Source organism: Lepidochelys kempii, chromosome 2 (genome assembly GCF_965140265.1).
Source record: "Lepidochelys kempii isolate rLepKem1 chromosome 2, rLepKem1.hap2, whole genome shotgun sequence".
In the NCBI taxonomy this organism is placed as follows: Eukaryota; Metazoa; Chordata; order Testudines; family Cheloniidae; genus Lepidochelys; species Lepidochelys kempii.
Genome location: NC_133257.1, coordinates 10,783,446 through 10,805,276, shown reverse-complemented (window position 1 = coordinate 10,805,276; position 21,831 = coordinate 10,783,446). Strand labels below are relative to the sequence as shown.

At 40.8% G+C, this 21,831-nt stretch overlaps 1 protein-coding gene and 1 long non-coding RNA gene across 4 annotated transcripts in view; both read right to left on the bottom strand.

Annotated features, from left to right (window-relative positions):
• TRAPPC9 (trafficking protein particle complex subunit 9) overlaps positions 1 to 21,831 on the bottom strand; it is an 829,667-nt gene that overhangs the window by 345,845 nt on the left and 461,991 nt on the right. For all 3 annotated transcript variants that reach the window (XM_073330054.1, XM_073330052.1, XM_073330055.1), the window contains exon 21: positions 5,944 to 6,034. In XM_073330054.1, coding sequence (XP_073186155.1) covers positions 5,944 to 6,034 — 91 coding nt within the window. The remainder of the gene's footprint in view (positions 1 to 5,943; positions 6,035 to 21,831) is intronic.
• LOC140905837 (uncharacterized) lies at positions 6,616 to 19,984 on the bottom strand. The gene is made up of 3 exons (XR_012156956.1): positions 18,519 to 19,984; positions 16,740 to 16,833; positions 6,616 to 6,704 (listed from the first exon to the last, which is right to left on the bottom strand). It is a non-coding gene; the product is annotated as an uncharacterized lncRNA (long non-coding RNA).

Below are 21,831 nucleotides of genomic sequence, written 5' to 3'. Positions count from 1 at the left end.
CAGTTTAAAATAGTGAGAACACAAGTCCTAGCTCTGTACCTTGCTTTTATGATAAAAAATATGATTTGGAACACTGATCTACATAAAAAGATTATTTTAACTTATGGTGTATGTATTAAAATATTGTAACAGTATCATGCATTAATTGTTAAGCATCAACAGTTAGCTCATTACATTTGTAACTATGATAATTTCACTATAAAACACAGAACAGTACTAACAGACTGATAAAGGTTTCGTCTCCAGAGAATTTTGTTCTCTGTATAATTTAACAGCGTGAAATATACAGAGACATCAGAAAAGAAAAATGTTGCAATTCAAGCAATTACAATTGGTCTCTCAGAAATCCAACCATAAAACTTCCATTAATATTCTCCTTAGCATAATCTCTTTTTGCTTATTAGGCATTTGTAAGATTATGTTTCTTTGATTTGATAATGGTAACATATATGCACTTAAAAAAAGACTATTCCCACATTTGGTTTGATGCCCAGTAGTACAAAGAAAATATGCCATAAATTTTAGTAAGTGTTGAACTTGCTAGTGTTAAGCAAGATTACCTTTTTCAATTACATGTGATTTACTACACTTAATAATAGACAACTCCATTCTAAAAAGATGGTCTAAATCTTAAAATCGATTTTTAACAACACATTAAAAACTCTCACATTAACCTTTGATACATCTTCCTTCTTTATAAGCTTTCCAATTTTAAATATTTTTACATTGATCAGCTTCTCTCTTTCCATTTTCCATTTCTTCCCAAATCACTTAATGATATTAGGATTTCATGCCACATCTATTTCAAAGGAGTCTACTGAATGGGGTCTTTTCTCCCCTGTCCCTACTGCCATTGAAAACAGACCTGACTCCTAACCCAGATAAACATTTTAGTACCATTAACAATGAATTATATGATTCTTTATATTTTATTTAATCTAACAGGCTATTGATTGTATTCTGCCAAATTACCTTACCAAAGCAAGACAGAGTTTTGAAATGTACAAGACAAACTATTAAAATATGTTTATCAGATTTTTTTAAATGTATAACATACATTACTATATGCCAAATAGTCATTTAAAAGGAATATTGAGGTTAGAAAAACAGCTTTTATAAAGCTATAAAGATCACCTGCATTGTTAAGTACTCACGGAAATTTTAATGAAAACAGATGAATTACAAGTTTCAGAGTAGCAGCCGTGTCAGTCTGTAGTCACAAAAAGAAAATGAGTACTTGTGGCACCTTAGAGACTAATAAATTTATTTGAGCATAAGCTTTCATGAGCTACAGCTGACATGAATTACAGTAAATCTTCACTATAGCAGTCAGCTTTTCCTAAAGATAGCACAGAGCCTGAGTGTCAGTAAAATATAACTTACTGCCATACAGCATTAGCTATAAATCATTGTCACAAAAGCTTCAGTCAATACACACAAGCATTGTACAAATAAGTGATGTATCATACTATACAAGTAATCTCAGCATAAAATGTAAGCAATTTGTACATAACAGCATCAAAATAACAAAACTCAAAGCAAAACCAGTTCCTGATTATTTAAAGTTCAATGTTTAAGAGAAAAAACTTCTCAAACTGCTGACACTAATCTATGGCCTCATGAAAAAAATGTTACCCCAAAAGAAATGCTGTCAAACAAACACACAAGCAAAATAATGCTAACAGCTGCTCAATTGGGTCTACGTTTTGCATTCCTAATTTCCAGAAGACTGTATGTAGTTCATTTGAAACCAAAATTCTAATAATGTCCGGCAGTGATCTGAAGTACACAGCTTTTAAAAGTCTGACTGATGCCCTTTTCATACAGACTTAAATCTGTTATATTGGCTTATGTTAAATGTGTCTTTTATCAGAAATGCCCATTAAAAATGTTAAACCTGCTTTTAAATATTACTTCAGCCTTAGAAAATTGTATCACTGGCTGCTTTCACTTCATAAATTACGCCATACTATACAGTTGACACACATAAGAAGACATTTAAAAACAAACACTATTACTCTGTCTTCTAAAAAAAAAATTCACAATTCACATTAGTTGCGTCAGGAATTGGGATTGATTAAATTCTGATCATCAATGTTCAATACCTGGCTACCCATTTGTCCCATATTGTAGCCTATGGGACTAACCTGCTTGTTTGCGCATATATATATCTTTTCTTATAATGTAAGTATTTGATGTATTGTAATAGGTTTATAGATTTATATTAAAAATAAGTTTGGCTATAATGCAAGAGACCTACAGGCCATATCCTGTATGTTAAGCTAAGTCAAAGTTAGCATATCTATATTAAGACCTTTTACCCAGAAAGCAAAATTGACCTATATCTTGTTACCTAAATAGATAAGTACCCACACCTATGTCTATGACCTTTTATCTAGACCAACAGACAATGGAGACTGGCATAGGGGTTTTTTCAATGTTGTACCCACAGACTTAACAGGTACAACGTAAGGAAACTTATGTGCGTATATACCTGTCATCAATATGCACAAACATACTAGCCTATGGGGTAAGCATACCCTAACATTTTGTGGGTGAGGAATGAAATTTGGGCATAGGAGTCACGATTTCCGGCACTTTGCCCTATAAATGAGGTGACCCACCTCGCTAGAGTGCTCCATTTTCTCACTTATTCTATCTTACTTCATTTCACTCACTCTTTCTATTTTATTTTACTTTATTCTATCTATCTACTATGACTACTACTATTAGTAAGCTATACTTGTTCTTCTTAAACTTTAAGTTTCAAGGGAACGAGGCTAAGCTTGGTTTCCCTACGTTTTTATTCTTAGTTTGTTTATTAGGTTTTTATTTTAAGTTTAAGTTAGTCAAGTAAACCCTAAGTTAGTTCTGATAGCTTTTAGCATTCACTTTTTCGAAGCACTGCATCTGTCACTCAAGAACTGGGAAACCTGAACTGGAAGGCTGGTCCCGTGTCTCTTACCACCAGGTTATCAAGGAAGTGTGCGAGTATATTAACCAAAGCTTTGTTGCATATAATACTAACTTATCATATGCATCTTTTGAAAAGCAGTAATACAATTGTAACTTTGTAACTCTGAGTATTTTACCATTTACTTACTATTATTGATTTTAATAAAAAGTCTATAAGGCTATATCTGTCTCAGTGTGAGCTTCCTGTCATACCCCCGATGGTCCTTTGTAAATTTTGCGGAGCCTGATCTTCTGATCAAACAGACTGGAGAGCCAAAAACCCATACTAATTAATATTAAATTTAAAATTAAATTTTAAAAAGGCATTACATTGATAAATTATATTATTAGTGCACCCTAAATCAGGCTACAATATGAAAAGGAATTGAACAGTGTAAACCTTTTGTGTTCATTTTAAATAAATTAAATCTACATGTGCGGATATTATAGAATCAAAGCTTAGAGTGAAATTAGGGCTGCTGTATAGATAGTAATTTTTACATGTGTATGAGGTGATTATACTTACAATTAAGAAGCCAAAGTCCTGTCTCACACCCAAGTTACTTCTTGGGATGACACTTTTCATGATTATTCTCAGCTAGAAGTTAATTTGTTTAGGAAGTTTGAAGAAAATCTATCCTGCCATTTAAGAGTTACCAGAGCATGTACAAATGGTGTTTTTCACAACTTCAACAGATTTTTGCACTGATGATAAAACCGTTTGAATTTCAAGCTTCATGTTTAACATGAAGGTATTCCTGGGGCACCCATGTTATCAGCAAGGCAATACAGAGCACTATGCATGTATTATGTGCTTTTCCCTATCAATTTAAACTATGAATGGCACAAGGATATCATATTTTATATATACATACATACGTACATACACACACACACTTCTTCCCCAGATCCTCCAATAACACTGTGTCTCTGGGCTTGTCTTCACTATCAGGGTAATATGACCTAAGTTACGCTACTCCACCTACGCGAATAACGTAGCTGGAGTCGACATAGCTTAGGTCGACTTACCCCACTGTCTTCACAGCGCTGTGTCGACACTCTCCGGTTGACTTCCCTTACTCTGCTTGGAAAGCTTGAGTACTTGGGTCCAGCAGAGAGCGCTCTGCTGTCAATTTAGTGGATCTTCACTAGACCTGCTAAATCGATCCCTGCTGCATCGATTGCAGCAGCATTGATCTCCCAGTAGTGGAGACCAGCCCTCATCCATAACTTGTGCAGATCACTTCCAATTGTGTCAGAAGTGGCACGCATTGCGGTGGGGCTCTTCCTAAGGGTCCCCAGTGACTTCCACGTCAATTATTTCACTCTGGAATACTTGGCCCCCAAACATGTGGAACCTCAACTCAATGCATGATTTAATGATTGTATATTTCAATAGAAATTTTAAAAAAAGCAAGTGGAATCTTTCTTCTTCTTTGTTTTTGGTAAAAAGGGGAAATAAATACCATACATTTTTAATGTAACATTCTGGTAGGAATTTTACACAAACACAAAGCCAGGGAAATAATTCACAGTTCCCACATTAACATAACTTTTTGACACCGTACATAAAAATTGAGTCATTACAGTTAACAATATATGCAGAAAAGGAAAATATTAGACATGAACAAGAACTCAAGGTATGGTTTAAGGAAAGACCATATATTCTGCTAGCATAACTTGGCTCCATAACTTTTCATTTTCTTACCTTTGATCTTACTGTCTCAGCAATGTAATAACATTCACGCCATTTTTCCACAATATTGTATATTCCTTTGGAGCCATAGGACCCTTAGAATCCTTTGTTTTAATAAGGAAGAATATCACGCCATAGGCCAGGAGATATTTCAACCCACTTGACTATAAGGCAGGAAATATCACAAACCTTAGAAACAGAGATGACAGTTCAAATCCTTGACACAAGACAAAGTCTGTCATCCTTCCATTAGGTTCCATATAAGAAGTCAAAGATTATTGTGCAGAAAAGAATTGTATTGTGAATCAGAACAAGTCATGTATCTCCACCAAACATCTGATCCTGACCTACAGAGTTGCCATGTTAAATAGGGATGCAAAAGACTACTTAGTTCTTATGAATCAAAACTCTTGCTATATTAAAGGGAGTAATGGAATTTGCAAGTTGAAGAAAAACCCAAATTGGGAAAGCAAGAAAGAATATGAGAAGAGCCAAAAGATTTCATTTTAAATAAGATGGATCATACAGAAACACAGGGGGAGATTTTCACATATTCCTATGGGAGTTAGAAGCACAAACCCCAATGAAAATCAGTGGGACAAATGCTTCTAAATCCCTTCTAAAGTGCTGTAAAAATCAACCACCACAGGCTCTTAAATGAACACTGCTGACACTCTTATACAGGAGTCACATTTACATAACTGTTACATGTGAAATTGACTCTGCTCACACAGGTAAGGCATAATTATGAGAAAATGCTCTTCCTTGCTAGCCAAACAATCACCCTTCCAGTAAAAGTTAATGTAATATAAATCTCTAGAATACAGTAATAAATATACTTGAAAAGAAGTTTATCACAGATCAGTCATAAACACAGAACTTATTTTACACCACATACTGTAATATGTAAGGAAAAAGTAAAGAACAGTTGCATCCTGTACAAAACATTAGGACATTTGTTTGCAAGAACAAATTCCTGATTAGCTCTATCACAAAACTATTATCACCATATTTAACATTAATACATTTTAAAGACAATAGATATATAAATTATAAGATTTTCTCCAGCTGAGCAAAGCATTCATGGAAAAAAAACTCTTTCCTACTAACCTCTTCTGCATCATAGATTTTCAATCAATAAATGAAAATGTAAACAATGTTGTACATGGTACATCTTATCAAAACATTACTTGATGATTTTATGTAATAAATCTCTGTAAGATACATATTACAGAAGATTAGAAATCAATACTCATCCTAAATGATCGTGAATGCTTTTTGACATTACTCACCCCACTGGAGAGGAGCCAACTGTAGATGCTCTAGGACCAGTTGATTAAGAACTCCTTCTACACTTGCTTCTCCTTCACGCTTCAAAGAAGGGTAAATGAGAGTTAAGGAAAACTTTGATCCAGAGAGAAAGGGAGCCTGTAGCACAAACATTTATGATTACTGAAAACCAAAACTGTACCTTAAGGATTTATTAAAGATTCAAAACTTCATATCTACTTATTAATCTGTGAAGTTGGATAATGGACAATTAATTATAGTAGTTTATATCTTCAGAGTGGAAACATTAAGTGCCAGATTCTGACCTTACCATGGTGAAGCATGTGTGAAAGTGAAAGTCAGACCTAAGTGGCAAGGACAAAATATAATCTGGAACTTTAATCATCACATGCAAGGCCCACACCTCTGACAGTCTACGTACCTGATGGCAAGGTCTGGCCTCACACCAAAGCAATCTGATCACACCCTCTCTGCACTGTGGAATCGCTCTGGACATATCACCCATCTACTCCTTACAGTGCTGGTTCCCGTACAAGTGCAAGGTGGGGGAGGAGCAGTAACTTCCTATGCCTTCTCTTCATTCCCCCAGTACACTCAGGAAAGACAAAATATGAAGGAGTACAGATCTAACATGTATAAAATATGGGATAAGCAGAAAAATAAAACCTCTGTTGTAAATAGAAATAAACTATAATGTAACAGTTTTGAAAAAAAAGGGAGAAAATGGGAGTTCCTCCTATCAAACAATTCTACTTACCGTTGCCTTTGAAATAAAAGGGAAATGTAGGATTATTTTCCTTGAATACAAAATGTAAACCACAAATCACTATTAAATAAAATCAATGAATTTACTTACAAGCACTGGGTTCATGCTTGTTTAGGTGTGCCACATTATATATCTTCCTTTAATTATATGCATTATTACAAAAGGGGCTCATTTAAGAGAGCTCATAATCCAGGAAATCAAAGTTGCATAGCAAGTTCCTTGTATTGGGAAACCAGGCTGTAGGGGCTTGAAAAATACATATTTCATAAGTGCTAATATAACAGTCAATTCAAGTAAAAAATACCTTGCATTCACACCATTTCATTTTCACTGTATATAGGTTGACGCAACTACAGTGTCACAAATTAGTTTACAAAAACAAAAGTAATGGCTGCCTTTGAATTCAAAGCACTCTAGAGAAGGAAGGGTGCAGATATAAATCCTCTTGCATTTTGCAGCGTATTAAATAGTGTTCAAGTAAAGATGTATCAAATAAATTGCATGTCCAAAAACAGCTTCTGCAAGGGCACAGAAAAAAAGATTACTTGTCTTACCCTACGATAATTGTGGTTCTACAAGATGTAGTCAGTGTGAATCTCATTGTAGCCGTGCACGTGTCTCATAGGCAGAAGCTCAAAATCTTTGGAATAGCGGTATCCACTGGGGGCAGCGCATACTCCAATGTGAGGGCATAAAAAGGGCAGAGTGACATTGTCCCTTCCTCAGTTTCCTTGCACCCTGTCGTAGCTGAGGTCTACAAAAACAGGGACAGAGGGCAGATTGTCAGATTCACACAGACATCATCATCTTAAACATCACAGTTACTGTAGGGTAAGTAACCATACTTTCTTCAAGTATCAGTGAAGAGCCCACTGTAGGTTACTGGTAAGCAACATCCTCTTCAGGAATCTTAGCTGCATTGGAATCTACAGATTGGAATACCATTCTCCCAAATTTGGCATTTAATCTAGTAGCAAAGTCCAGTAGATAATGCTTGATAAATGTGAGTGGGTTGCTCCATGTAGTAGCCTTGCTGAATCAGGCTGAGGATTCCTTTTCGGCTCTGGTGGAGTGAGTTTAATAGTCAGTGAGAGAGTACATCCATGGTAGCACCGTGAGATACAATGTGTTAATCATATTGAAAGTCTTTGTTATGAAATGGCCTGACCCTTGGAGTGGCCAGTTATAGCTAGAAATAGACATGGGGACAATCTGTAAGATTGGTCCTGTCAACGTAATATTGAAGAGCTCTGGATACATCTAGGGTGTGGAGCTGCTTCTCCCATTGTGTGGAATGTGGCTTTGGGAGGACAACAGTTAAGTTGATTGATTGAACTGGAACTCAGAAACCACCTTGAGGATGAATTTTTAATAAGATTTTAGTACCCCCTTGTCTTTTTTTAAAATGAGGTATACAGAGGTTCCACTAGAAGCGTTTGATGCTCACTCAGGCTTCTGGCTGAGCTTATGGTCACAACAAAGACCATTTTGAGAGTAAGATGGTACTCCTTGAGAGGGGCTCGAAGGGGTGCTCCATAAGCTTTAGAAGGATAACGCTGAGGTCTCATGTTGGAGTAGATGAGAGAAGACTGAGAACGACTTAGCAGTAGATGAAATGCTGATATTGCTGTCAGAAGGACCCTGATTAAACTAAGTGAAAGTCTGGAGTGTTTCAATTGCAGCAAATAATCTAGAATCCTCAATACCTGGGCCTGTACTGTGTCTAGATCATATTGGTCTCCCCATATCAAGAAACTTTTCCATTTTGAGGAATAATGGACAGTTTGTGGACAGTTTTCTACTCCGCACGGATTTTCTGAACATGCCAGGAGCAGTTCCTTTTCATGGCTCAACCAGCCAACACCCAAGGCAATCAGGTCCAGAGACTTTGGGCCTGGATGGAGTACTTAACCCTGATCCTGCAACAACAGGTTTGGGTTGTGCCAGAGAGTGTGAGAGGTGGTCACATGGACATTTATAAACAGGTCTGTCAGCCAGAACTGCCTCAGCCAAAAGAGCTATGAGGATAAGGAGGAGGATAGCCTGGTCTTGTCTGCTTTTATAATTACCCTCAGAATTAGTGGAACGGATGGCAAGGCATAAAGGAGGCCCTGATTCCACTGCAGACTGAAAAAATCCAGCAAGGATCCCAGGCTAATGCCTCCTCTGTGCCTTGTTGCCCTTTGTGGCAAACAAGTCTATCACCAGTTTCCCCCATTGGTGTAATATTGACTTGGTGATGGATTACTGCAATGACCACTTGTGGTTAGTAACAGACTATCTGCTTAGGTAGTCTGCCAAGTCATTGCTGATTCCTGATAGGTTTATGGCTATCAGGGTTATACCACGTATGTAGGATATATTCTCTAGCTTGATGACCTGTCTGCAGAGAGGGATAGAGCAGGCACCCCCTTGCTAGTTTATATAGTGCACTACTGGATGGCATAGAATACAGAGGAACACCTTCCACATCAATCTGATGTGGCCAGGCTTAAGACATTTATATGTAGTTTCAGAACCTCTGGAATCCATGGTCTTGTACCTGTAGGTGGTGCAAGTGTGCCCACCCAGATGAATCTGTGACTAATGCCTTGGATGCTGACAGGGTCTAGAATGGTAGCCCTTTTTGGGCATGGCCAGGACTCTGCCCTCAGGTCAGCCCCACAAGAATGTGAGAGGGATAAGACTGCCTTGGTCATCTGGCGGTTCATCTGGAAATAGACTGACCTGAGACATCCTAAGATGAAGTCCATCAAGCGGCATCAAAGAAGTACATGGACACATGTGGCCTAACACAATGTGAGACAAGTCCTTACCATCGTAGTCCAGTATGAGGTTAACGTGTCCTGTAACAAGTGATGTGAGAGGAATCTGTCCTATGGCCCTGACACTCATGAAATTTATCTTGGCCCATATGGACTCTATCATCTGTGATGGAATGAGTGACAATTTCTCATAGTTCACCAGGAAAACCAGATGGGCAAACAGAGAGAGTACACTGATGAGGCTTGTCAAGAGTTTCCTGATATGATCTGCCTCTTATCACCCAGTTATCCAGATACAGATAGTTGTGAACACCCATTTTCCTTAGGCTTGCCACCACTATGGCAAGGCATTTTGTAAAGGTTCTTGATGCAGTTGAATGGCTTGACTATAAATCCCAGGTACTTCCTGTGGGAGGGGTGAATGGCAATGCAGAAGTATGCATCCTGTAAGTTCAGAGACAAAACACAGTCCTTAGCCTGAAGTGATAAATGATGAAGGCAAATATTATCATACTGAACCTGAGATCATTCATTATCCTAAGATCTAGATTAGGAGGAAACTCTTCCCCCCCCCCCCCAAACACACACTTTATTCTTTGGGTGAAGAAATACAGGGAATAGAAGACTCTTTTCCTTTACTCCTGCAGACTCTCTTCCACAGCTCCTAGACTCACAGAGGTGACTTCTTTTTGTCATAGGATCTCATGAGAAGGATCTCAGAACAGGGACAGGAAAGGGGGATCGGTAGGGAACAGGAAAGGAATTGGATAGAGTAGACATGGGTGACAATACTTAGCACACCATTTATTGGCTATAATCGTCAACCATTCTCAATGGAACGGAGGGTGATTTCTGAAGATCAGTTCCAGGGTGGTGTTGGTGTTGTTCTTGACATCCCCTTCTTCCTCCATCAAACCTGATGCCTCCCTGATGTTTTATAGAGAAGGAGGATGATGAGTGCCTCCAAGAGCACAAGGGTCACTGTCTGAGAGGGCATTCCAGTTGGCAACTATGGGAATCAGAGAGTGTTCTCCCTCATTCAGGGAGCTGGCACTGGTAAGTTAAAATGTTAATACCAAGAACCTCAGTGTCTCCCTCAAATTCTACAGGAAATGAAGCACTTCATCCTTCCAGCTACTGAAGAAGTCCATGCCCTTGAAGGGTAGATTCTCTGTTGTTGCCTAGACTTCTTTCAGAATCCCAAATGCCTGTAAGCAGGAGGCTTGGTGCCTTGTAACAGCTGTGGCCATGGATTAAGCAGCCACTTCAGACTCATCCACTGCAATTTATAGCACTGTTTTGGCTACCAACTGCCCTTCTTTGATTGTGTCTCTTAGCTCCTCCCTGCATTCCCGCAGAAGCTTTGATAGGAAGGTCACTCTTTCTCAAACTCAGAGACAGTACATAGCAAACAGGTTTGCGATGTGGAATTGGTGTGCATCTGACAAGCCAAGCATGTTGGCCAGAGGTCTAGTTCCTTGGGATGCTTCTCTTTTGGAATCCCCTTGGTGGGCCTGGCCTTTTCTTGGACTGCGGAAACTACAAACAGCCCCAGGGTTGGGTGCATGTAAAAATGTTCAAACTCCTTATGTAGGAGGACTTGGTAGCACTTTTCTACTAGCTTTGAACTCAGGAGAAGCAAGGCCTGCGTGTGTCACCCATGCTGAGTGGAGCTGAGGATATCTACCAGCTTGGGCGTGTTATCTTGAATCATCCTTGTCTTGATGTCCAAGGCTTCAGCTATCCTTGAGCCAATACTTGGAAGCCCTGAAGGTCATCAACAGCCAGGATTCACATAAAGAATAATGCAAATAAATATTGCTACCGCTACCAGCTAGTCACAAGTTGTCTTCCTTTAATGTGCCATCCTACGCTAAAAAACATCTGTGTAACAGAGGCATTGTGAGCTGCCATGCTTATTGTCTCAAAGATTTTCACATGAAATGTGTGCAATTAATAAGTAACAAATGCTTATAATAATTGCCAGAGCTACAGTCAAGCTGGAATATGACGGTCAAGATACATATGAAGGAAAAAGAAAACAAGTACTTGTTGCACCTTAGAGACTAACCAATTTATTAGAGCATAAGCTTTCATGAGCTACAGCTCACTTCATCGGATGCATACTGTGGAAAGTACAGAAGATCTTTTTATACACATAAACCATGAAAAAATGGGTGTTTACCACTACAAAAGGTTTTCTCTCCCACCACCCCACTCTCCTGCTGGTAATAGCTTATCTAAAGAGATCACTCTCCTTACAATGTGTATGATAATCAAGGTGGGCCATTTCCAGCACAAATCCAGGGTTTAACAAGAACGTCTGGGGGGGGGGGGAAACAAGGGGAAATAGGTTACCTTGCATAATGACTTAGCCACTCCCAGTCTCCATTCAAGCCTAAGTTAATTGTATCCAATTTGCAAATGAATTCCAATTCAACAGTCTCTCTCTAGAGTCTGGTTTTGAAGTTTTTCTGTTGTAATATCGCAACTTTCATGTCTGTAATCGCGTGACCAGAGAGATTGAAGTGTTCTCCGACTGGTTTATGAATGTTATAATTCTTGACATCTGGTTTGTGTCCATTTATTCTTTTACATAGAGACTGTCCAGTTTGTCCAATGTAAATGGCAGAGGGGCACTGCTGGCACATGATGGCATATATCACATTGGTGGATGTGCAGGTGAACGAGCCTCTGATAGTGTGGCTGATGTTATTAGGCCCTGTGATGGCGTCCCCTGAATAGATATGTGGGCACAGTTGGCAACAGGCTTTGTTGCAAGGATAGGTTCCTGGGTTTAGTGGTTCTGTTGTGTGGTATGTGGTTGCTGGTGAGTATTTGCTTCAGGTTGGGGGGCTGTCTGTAGGCAAGGACTGGCCTGTCTCCCAAGATTTGTGAGAGTGTTGGGTCATCCTTCAGGATAGGTTGTAGATCCTTAATAATGGGTTGGAGGGGTTTTACTTGGGGGCTGAAGGTGACGGCTAGTGGCGTTCTGTTATTTTCTTTGTTAGGCCTGTCCTGTAGTAGGTGACTTCTGGGAACTCTTCTGGCTCTATCAATCTGTTTCTTCACTTCCACAGGTGGGTATTGTAGTTGTAAGAATGCTTCGTAGAGATCTTGTAGGTGTTTGTCTCTGTCTGAGGGGTTGGAGCAAATGCGGTTGTATCGTAGAGCTTGGCTGTAGACAATAGATCGCGTGGTGTGGTCAGGGTGAAAGCTGGAGGCATGTAGGTAGGAATAGCGGTCAGTAGGTTTCCGGTATAGGGTGGTGTTTATGTGACCATCGTTTATTAGCACTGTAGTGTCCAGGAAGTGGATCTCTTGTGTGGACTGGATCAGGCTGAGGTTGATGGTGGGATGGAAATTGTTGAAATCATGGTGGAATTCCTCAAGGGCTTCTTTTCCATGGGTCCAGATGATGAAGATGTCATCAATATAGCGCAAGTAGAGTAGGGGCGTTAGGGCACGAGAGCTGAGGAAGCGTTGTTCTAAGTTAGCCATAAAAATGTTGGCATGCTGTGGGGCCATGTAGGTACCCATAGCAGTGCTGCTGATTTGAAGGTATACATTGTCCCCAAATGTAAAATAGTTATGGGTAAGGACAAAGTCACAAAGTTCAGCCACCAGGTTAGCCGTGACATTATCGGGGATAGTGTTCTTGACGGCTTGTAGTCCATCTTTGTGTGGAATGTTGGTGTAGAAGGCTTCTACATCCATAATGGCCAGGATGGTGTTATCAGGAAGATCACCGATGGACTGTAGTTTCCTCAGGAAGTCAGTGGTGTCTCAAAGGTAGCTGGGAGTGCTGGTAGCGTAGGGCCTGAGAAGGGAGTCTACATAGCCAGACAATCCTGCTGTCAGAGTGCCAATGCCTGAGATGATGGGGCGCCCAGGATTTCCAGGTTTATGGATCTTGGGTAGGAGACAGAATATCCCTGCTCGGGGTTCTAGTGGTGTGTCTGTGAGGATTTGATCTTGTGCTTTTTCAGAGAGTTTCTTGAGCAAATGGTGTGGTTTCTTTTGGTAACTCTCAGTGGGATCAGAGGGTAATGGCTTGTAGAAAGTGGTGTTGGAGAGCGGCCGAGCAGCCTCTTGTTCATATTCCGACCTATTCATGATGACAACAGCACCTCTTTTGTCAGCCTTTTTGATTATGATGTCAGAGTTGTTTCTGAGGTTGTGGATAGCATTGTGTTCTACACGGCTGAGGTTGTGGGGCAAGTGCTGCTGCTTTTCCACAATTTCAGCCCGTGCACGTCAGCAGAAGCACTCTATGTAGAAGTCCAGTCTGCTGTCTCGACCTTCAGGAGGACTCCACCTAGAATCCTTCTTTTTGTAGTGTTGTAGGGAGTAGCTAAGTCATTATGTAAGGTAACCTATTTCCCCTTGTTTTTTCTTCCCCCCAGACGTTCTTGTTAAACCCTGGATTTGTGCTGGAAATGGCCCACCTTGATTATCATACACATTGTAAGGAGAGTGATCACTTTAGATAAAATAGTCCCAGTCCCTGGAAATAGTTCCAGTCCCTGGAAAAATCATGGAGCAGGTCCTCAAAGAATCAATCCTGAAGCACTTGCATGAGAGGAAAGTGATCAGGAACAGCCAGCATGGATTCACCAAGGGAAGGTCATGCCTGACTAATCTAATCGCCTTTTATGATGAGATTACTGGTTCTGTGGATGAAGGGAAAGCAGTGGATGTATTGTTTCTTGACTTTAGCAAAGCTTTTGACACGGTCTCCCATAGTATTCTTGTCAGCAAGTTAAGGAAGTATGGGCTGGATGAATGCACTATAAGGTGGGTAGAAAGCTGGCTAAATTGTCGGGCTCAACGGGTAGTGATCAATGGCTCCATGTCTAGTTGGCAGCCGGTATCAAGTGGAGTGCCCCAAGGGTCGGTCCTGGGGCCGGTTTTATTCAATATCTTCATAAATGATCTGGAGGATGGTGTGGATTGCACTCTCAGCAAATTTGCGGATGATACTAAACTGGGAGGAGTGGTAGATACGCTGGAGGGGAGGGATAGGATACAGAAGGACCTAGACCAATTGGAAGATTGGGCCAAAAGGAATCTGATGAGGTTCAATAAGGATAAGTGCAGGGTCCTGCACTTAGGACGGAAGAACCGAATGCACAGCTACAGACTAGGGACAGAATGGCTAGGCAGCAGTTCTGCAGAAAAGGACCTAGGGGTGACAGTGGACGAGAAGCTGGATATGAGTCAGCAGTGTGCCCTTGTTGCCAAGAAGGCCAATGGCATTTTGGGATGTATAAGTAGGGGCATAGCGAGCAGATCGAGGGACGTGATCGTTCCCCTCTATTCGACATTGGTGAGGCCTCATCTGGAGTACTGTGTGCAGTTTTGGGCCCCACACTTCAAGAAGGATGTGGATAAATTGGAGAGAGTCCAGCGAAGGGCAACAAAAATGATTAGGGGTCTGGAACACATGAGTTATGAGGAGAGGCTGAGGGAGCTGGGATTGTTTAGCCTGCAGAAGAGAAGAATGAGGGGGGATTTGATAGCTGCTTTCAACTACCTGAAAGGGGGTTCCAAAGAGGATGGCTCTAGACTGTTCTCAATGGTAGCAGATGACAGAACGAGGAGTAATGGGTCTCAAGTTGCAGTGGGGGAGGTTTAGATTGGATATTAGGAAAAACTTTTTCACTAAGAGGGTGGTGAAACACTGGAATGCGTTACCTAGGGAGGTGGTAGAATCTCCTTCCTTAGAGGTTTTTAAGGTCAGGCTTGACAAAGCCCTGGCTGGGATGATTTAACTGGGAATTGGTCCTGCTTTGAGCAGGGGGTTGGACTAGATGACCTTCTGGGGTCCCTTCCAACCCTGATATTCTATGATTCTATGATTCTATGATAAGCTATTACCAACAGGAGAGTGGGTTTGTGGGGAGAAAACCTGGATTTGTGCTGGAAATGGCCCAACTTGATTATCATACACATTGTAAGGAGAGTGGTCACTTTAGATAAGCTATTACCAGCAGGAGAGTGGGGTGGCGGGAGAGAAAACCTTTCGTAGTGGTAAACACCCATTTTTTCATGGTTTATGTGTATAAAAAGATCTTCTGTACTTTCCACAGTATACATCCGATGAAGTGAGGTAGCTCACAAAAGCTTATGCTCAAATAAATTGGTTAGTCTCTAAGGTGCCACAAGTTCTCCTTTTCTTTTTGCAAATACAGGCTAACACGGCTGTTACTCTGAAACCTGTCAACATGAAGGAAAGAATCTAGTATCACCAACTATTAAGTTTCTAACAGTCAAATTATGTCCTCAGTTACATCTGTGCAACTTTGTTGTCCTTCCTCCATAACAGCTGTGCACCCCTCAGTAAACTTTTCTATTGATGATATACAAGAAGGAATAGGATCCCAATCACTGTCTTATCTCTCTGCTGGTTCTATAGAAGTCCCAGCAGCAACCAGCAGAAAAACTCAGTCAATACAGCTAGCTGATACAACTCCTAAATACACCCAGGGAGTGGATTTGTAGACTAAGATGACACCATCTTAGTGTCGGTCCCAGGATATTAGAGAGACAAGGTGGGTGAGGTAATATCTTTTATTGGACCAGCTTCTGTTGATGAGAGAGACAAGCTTCCGAGCTTACACAGAGTTCTCCTTCAGATCTGAGAAATGTACTCTGACCTCCTCCACAAACTGACCTCCCCCACAAACTCCAAACATCAACAACATCCCTCCCACATCACTGCAGAGTTTGTGAAGAAGGTAGGTTGTGTCCTGAAGGAAGCTGGCTCTTTGTGTGCTGTGACACTCTGGGAGTATGTTTTCCAGACCTGAAGAAGAGCTTTATGTAAGCTTGAAAGATTGTCTCGCTCATCAATAGAAGTTGGTCCAATAAAAGGTATTACCTCACCCACCTTGTCTCACCATTTTCAAATATATATTTTTCCGTTTAAAATTATACATTCATTAAATACATTAAATAAAAGTCATAGTTTAATTAGAGGGCTATCACAAATATTAGAAAAGACAAGGGGTGGTGGGTGTTAGCCTGGAGGATAGAACCATGAGATTGTGTTTCAGTTACTATCACATATTTGCATTGCAATAACACCCAGGCCCCAGACCCACTGTGTTAGGCACTAGACAAGCATATAACAAAGACTCTGCCCCAAAGAGCTTGCAAACAAAATAAGTAAAATTTTCACGTTTAGTTTCATGGTGTGAGGACCGATGATCTATTTTAGCACAGTTACTGTAGGAATAAGAAGTATAATTTATGATTTCCTTACATTATCAATTCTTTGGGAGTAGGGTGTCTCATCCTATGTGTCTGCACACCACCTTACAAAATGAAACTTTATGACTGCCTGATGCCTCTGGATGCTACCGCAATGGAAAGAACAACATATTTGATCATTTAAAACAAACAATGCTAACTTTAGAAAAAATCAAGATACATGAAATTTACATGAAAGATGCATTCAGATTCTATGGCTTTTCTCACCCATTAAAAGGGAAAATGAATTTCCTTTTGTTCTATACTGAAAGGGTTATCCCCAGGATCTTTAATGCGATTTACAGATTTTATGTTGCAGATTGTGCATTTTAAATGACTATTTAGTTGCTTTTAAAATAAGATAGAATGAGCCGGAAATTTATTTAAAAAAAAAGTGGAGGTTACTTACTGTAACTGGATGTTCTTCAAGATGTATGGTCTCTATTTGAATTCCACACATGGGAACGCATGCACACTATTGTGCCAAAGTCCAGAAGCTCTTCCAAGCAATGTCTGTTGTCCCACATATGTACAGTGCATCTCCTTTTGCTCCTGACAGAGGGTATAATAGGCACTACAGGTCAATGCCTTTCTAGTTGCTCTTCTTACTGTAAAACCAACTGGGTCCGAAGCAGAGGGATGGAAGGCAGGTAGTGAAATACAGACAGGGACGAAATGTATCAAAGAACCTTCAGTTATAGTAAGTAACCTCCATTACTTCTGGTGGTGGTCCCTATACGTATCCCACACATGGGTGATTGGCAAACAGCGTTCAGACTGGAGGAGGTGCGAGGAAGCTGGTAGCAAACATATTTGCAATACTGCCAACCCCATTGGTGCATCTGTGGGCCGGGACATAAACTAGGCAATAGTGCATCAAAAATGTGTGGATTGAATTCCAAGTGGCTGCTCTGCAGATGTCCTGTTGTGGAACTTCTGATAGGGACGTGATAGGGAGCCCAGAGGGAGGAATGTTTGCTAACTTGTAGTGCTCTAAGATGCAGCCTGAGACCAATTTGGAAATGCCCTCGGAGGATATGGCTTGTCCACGCAACCTCTCTACTATGGTGTTAGAATGTCTCAATTTTTTAAAGGGTTTGCTCTTTGCAGGTAGAACATAGGACGCTGAGGGAGTGAAGTCTCTTGGGGTGTAGTTGAAGAGAAACCTTTTCTTTGTGAAACAATGTATAAGGTGGGTCCTCCATGATGGTGCCAAGCACACTGACCCTCCTAGCTGAGGTGATAGCAACTCAGAACGCTACTTTCATGGATACATGGGCCATGGTACAAGTCACCATGTGTTTGAAAGGTGGACTAGTGAGCTTGGACAGGACAATGTTAATGTCTCATTGAGAGGTAGGTTTAAGCACTGATGGGAATTTCCTGATCAGATCTTTAATAAATCATACTGTAGCTGAGTGAGTAAAGACAGAGCATCCTTCCAGTGGAGAGGGGAAGGCACTAATCACTGTTCTGAAGACACCATATAACTAAAGCACAACCTACTGAATATATTTTGTTTGAAATGTGATGCTAAAAAGGAATTTGGTACAGATTTATCAAATTGTTTTCCGTTTTAAATCCCTTAATTGTTTTCTATCTGCTGTGCAGTGTTTCACCTCAGGCATGGTGAAGATGTTTTTTATGTCACACTTGTCAGTTTCTGTATGAATAAATACAGGTGGATGAATGCATCCCAGTCCTACTTCAGCATAAATAAATTAGCAAATTTTCATAAATAGAAATTATACTAATGAAAAACTGTTTTAAATGATTAATGAACACTGTTTACCATAAATCTGTTTTCTCATTTGCATTTTGAACTTTTGGAATGCTGATTATGGTGTTGTTTTGATCTTGCTAAAGGCACTTGTTTAGGTTCTGAAAAACAAGATAAACTCAATTTGCTGATCTCAATCAGCCAGATGGACCAATGAAAACTCACTTGTTTTTTGAGAAAAAATGAGGCAGTAAAGGAGATTTATTACAAAGTACAACATGAGTATAAATAAATATTTATTTAGCATTCTAAAAATCACAAAGCTACCCCAAGAGATGAACGATCTGCATGCAAATGTAAACTATTTCTAAAACTGATCAAAATACACATCAAGGTGGAATGAATCATAGAAATTAGATGGAAGAGATATATTAGGCTGTCTAAACCATAGCCCTATCAATGCTAGATTATAATTTAAAGCATTTTCTATTTGCCTAGTTTTTGCCTAGTCTTGTTTTAAATGTCCCATATAAGTGAAAGGATATGTAATTGACATACTTATCAGTAAAACTTTTAACAACCTTAACCCCAAAAATAAATGACTTTAAAATGTCATCATCGGGGTGTCACATGGTACCCACACGGAAGATGGCTGCCTAGTCCCGCATCTCCTCACTCCCCACTTATTAATTCATCTCTAATAAATACTGTCCTAACAAATCTGAAATTAAGTTTCTGTCAAACATTTGAATTAGTCCCCTGGATGAACTTCAAACTGTTGAATATGAATTCCAATGAAACAATGAGAGGCAACAAAAGACCTAAGCCTGAATCACCTAAGCAACTGAAGGGGAAGACCACAAGGGCACAGCAGAACATAGCCCAGCCACTGAAAGAATTCCTCACAGACTGGATTCAATCTCCAAACATATTTGTGGCCTCTCTAAGGTTGTATGTGATGTAAAATCCCAAATGTCTCACTTGGAAAATGAGCTACAAAGGACTGCCAATAAAACCAGTGAAATTAAAGAAGAAACTGCCTCCTGAAAGCTTATGCTACACAAACTGGAAGAAAAACAGGACAGCTTAGAAAACAGATCTCAAAGAAATAATCTTCACCTCTTGGCCACTGCTAAGGGTCTAGACCAGATGCGGGCAAACTGCGGCCCACGGGACCTTCCTGCCCAGTCCCTAAGCTCCCAACTGGGGAGGTTACCCCGGTCCCTCCCCCGCAGCCACGCCGCCGTGCGGGCAGTGCTCCAGGCGGCAGGGCTGCGCGCTCCGGCCGAGCGGCATGGCGGCCAGACATGTTGCTTTGAGTGGCATGGTAAGGGAGCAGGGAGGCAGGTTGGATAAGGGGCAGGGGGTCGCAGGGAGCAGTCAGAGGACAGGGAGCAGGGGGTGGTTGGATGTGGTGGAGGTTATGGGGGGGGCGGTGAGGAGATGGGGGAATTGGATAGGTGTGGGAGTCCCGGGGGGCAGTCAGGGGACAGGGAGCGGTTGGATAGGTGTTGGAGTCCCAAGGGGCCAGTCAGGGATTGAGGGGGTGGATAGGGGTCGGGGCAGTCAGGGGACAGGGAGCAAGGGGGGGGTCGGATAGGGGGTGGGGTCCTGGAGGAGTGGTTAAGGTCAGGGGGTCTCGGGAGGGGGCTGTCAGGGGACGGTGGGGGGGTGGATGGGCTGGAGGTTCTGAGGGGGGCAGTCAGGGTGCAGGGGCAGACTGTTTGGGGAGGCACAGTCTTCCCTAGCCCACCCTCCGTACAGTTTTGCAACCCCGACGTGGCCCTCGGGCCAAAAAGTTTGCCCTCCCTGGTCTAGACTGAGGAGAAAGATATTATAAAAGTGAAAGCAGTTATAAAAAAATGTATGTAACATATGTAACAAATGGAAAAAAGGGCAAGTTGATTAGTAATGAATACAAAACAGAAGCTAGGAACTGTAGAAAATTGATAACTGAAGCAAAAATGCACCAGGAGAAAAATATGTCCAGCAGTGATAAGAACAATAACAAGGAGTGTTTCAAGTATTTAGGTGCAAAAGGATTCCTAACAGTAGTATTGCTCCATTATTAGATGGAAATGGTAGAACTGTCCATGATAATGCAGAAAAGGCAGAAGTGTTCAATAAATATTTCTGTTCTGTATTTGGGAAAAAGCCAGATGATGTAGTCAGATCATATGATAATGATGATAACGCACTTTCCATTCAAACAGTAACTCAGGAGGATGTTAAACAGCAGTGACTAAAGCTAAACATTTATTAAACAGGAACTCTGCATCCAAGTTTTTTAAAAGAGCTAGCCAAGTAGATTGCTGGACCATTAATGCTGATTTTCAGTAACTCTCGGAACACTAGAGAAGTTCCAGAAGACTGGACGAAAGCTATTGTGCCAATGTATTTAAAAGGTAAACAGGATGACCTGAGTAACTATAGGCCTGTCTTCCTAACACTGAGCCTGGGCATAATAATTTAACAGCTTATTCAGGACTTGATTAATAAAGCATTAAAAGAGGGTAATATGATTAATGTCAATGGCTTGTCAAATTAACTTGATACATATATTTTAAATGATATTACAAGTTTGGCTAAAAACGTAATAGTGTTGATGTACTATTTTTAAACTTCTGTCGGGCATTTGACCACTCCCCCAGGACCCCTCCCCCCTTGCTCCCTGTCTCCTGACTGCCCCGACCCCTTTCCACCCCCCGTCAGTTGTAATGATGACTTGTCCAAATTTAATTTCAGGCCTAGATGGGAGGAAAAGTCTGATGACTAGGATGATGTGTTGGACCTGGTTGCTTGATGGTGCATAAACTAGACTATTGTCCAGATAAGGAAAAATCTGAAAGTCCAAGCAACCGAGGTGGGCTGCTACTACAGCTATGCATGTGGTGCAGACCACTGGGACTGATAAACTGAACGGAAGTACCATGTAGTGGTACTGGATGGTGCGCACCATAAACTGAAGATAAATCATGTGGCAAAGATTCATTGCCAGATAGGCCAATCCTTGCTTACAGACAGCCCTCCAACTTGGAGCAAATACTCACCAGCAACCACACACCACACAACAGAACCACTAACCCAGGAACCTATCCTTGCAACAAAGCCCGTTGCCAACTGTGTCCACATATCTATTCAGGAGACACCATTATAGGGCCTAATCACAACAGCCACACTATCAGAGGCTCATTCATCTGCACATCTACCAATGTGATATTTGCCATCATGTGCCAGCAATGCCCCTCTGCCATGTACATTGGCCAAACTGGACAGTCTCTATGTAAAAGAATAAATGGACACAAATCAGATGTCAAGAATTACAACATTCAAAAACCAGTCGGAGAACACTTCAATCTCTTTGGTCACTCGATTACAGACCTAA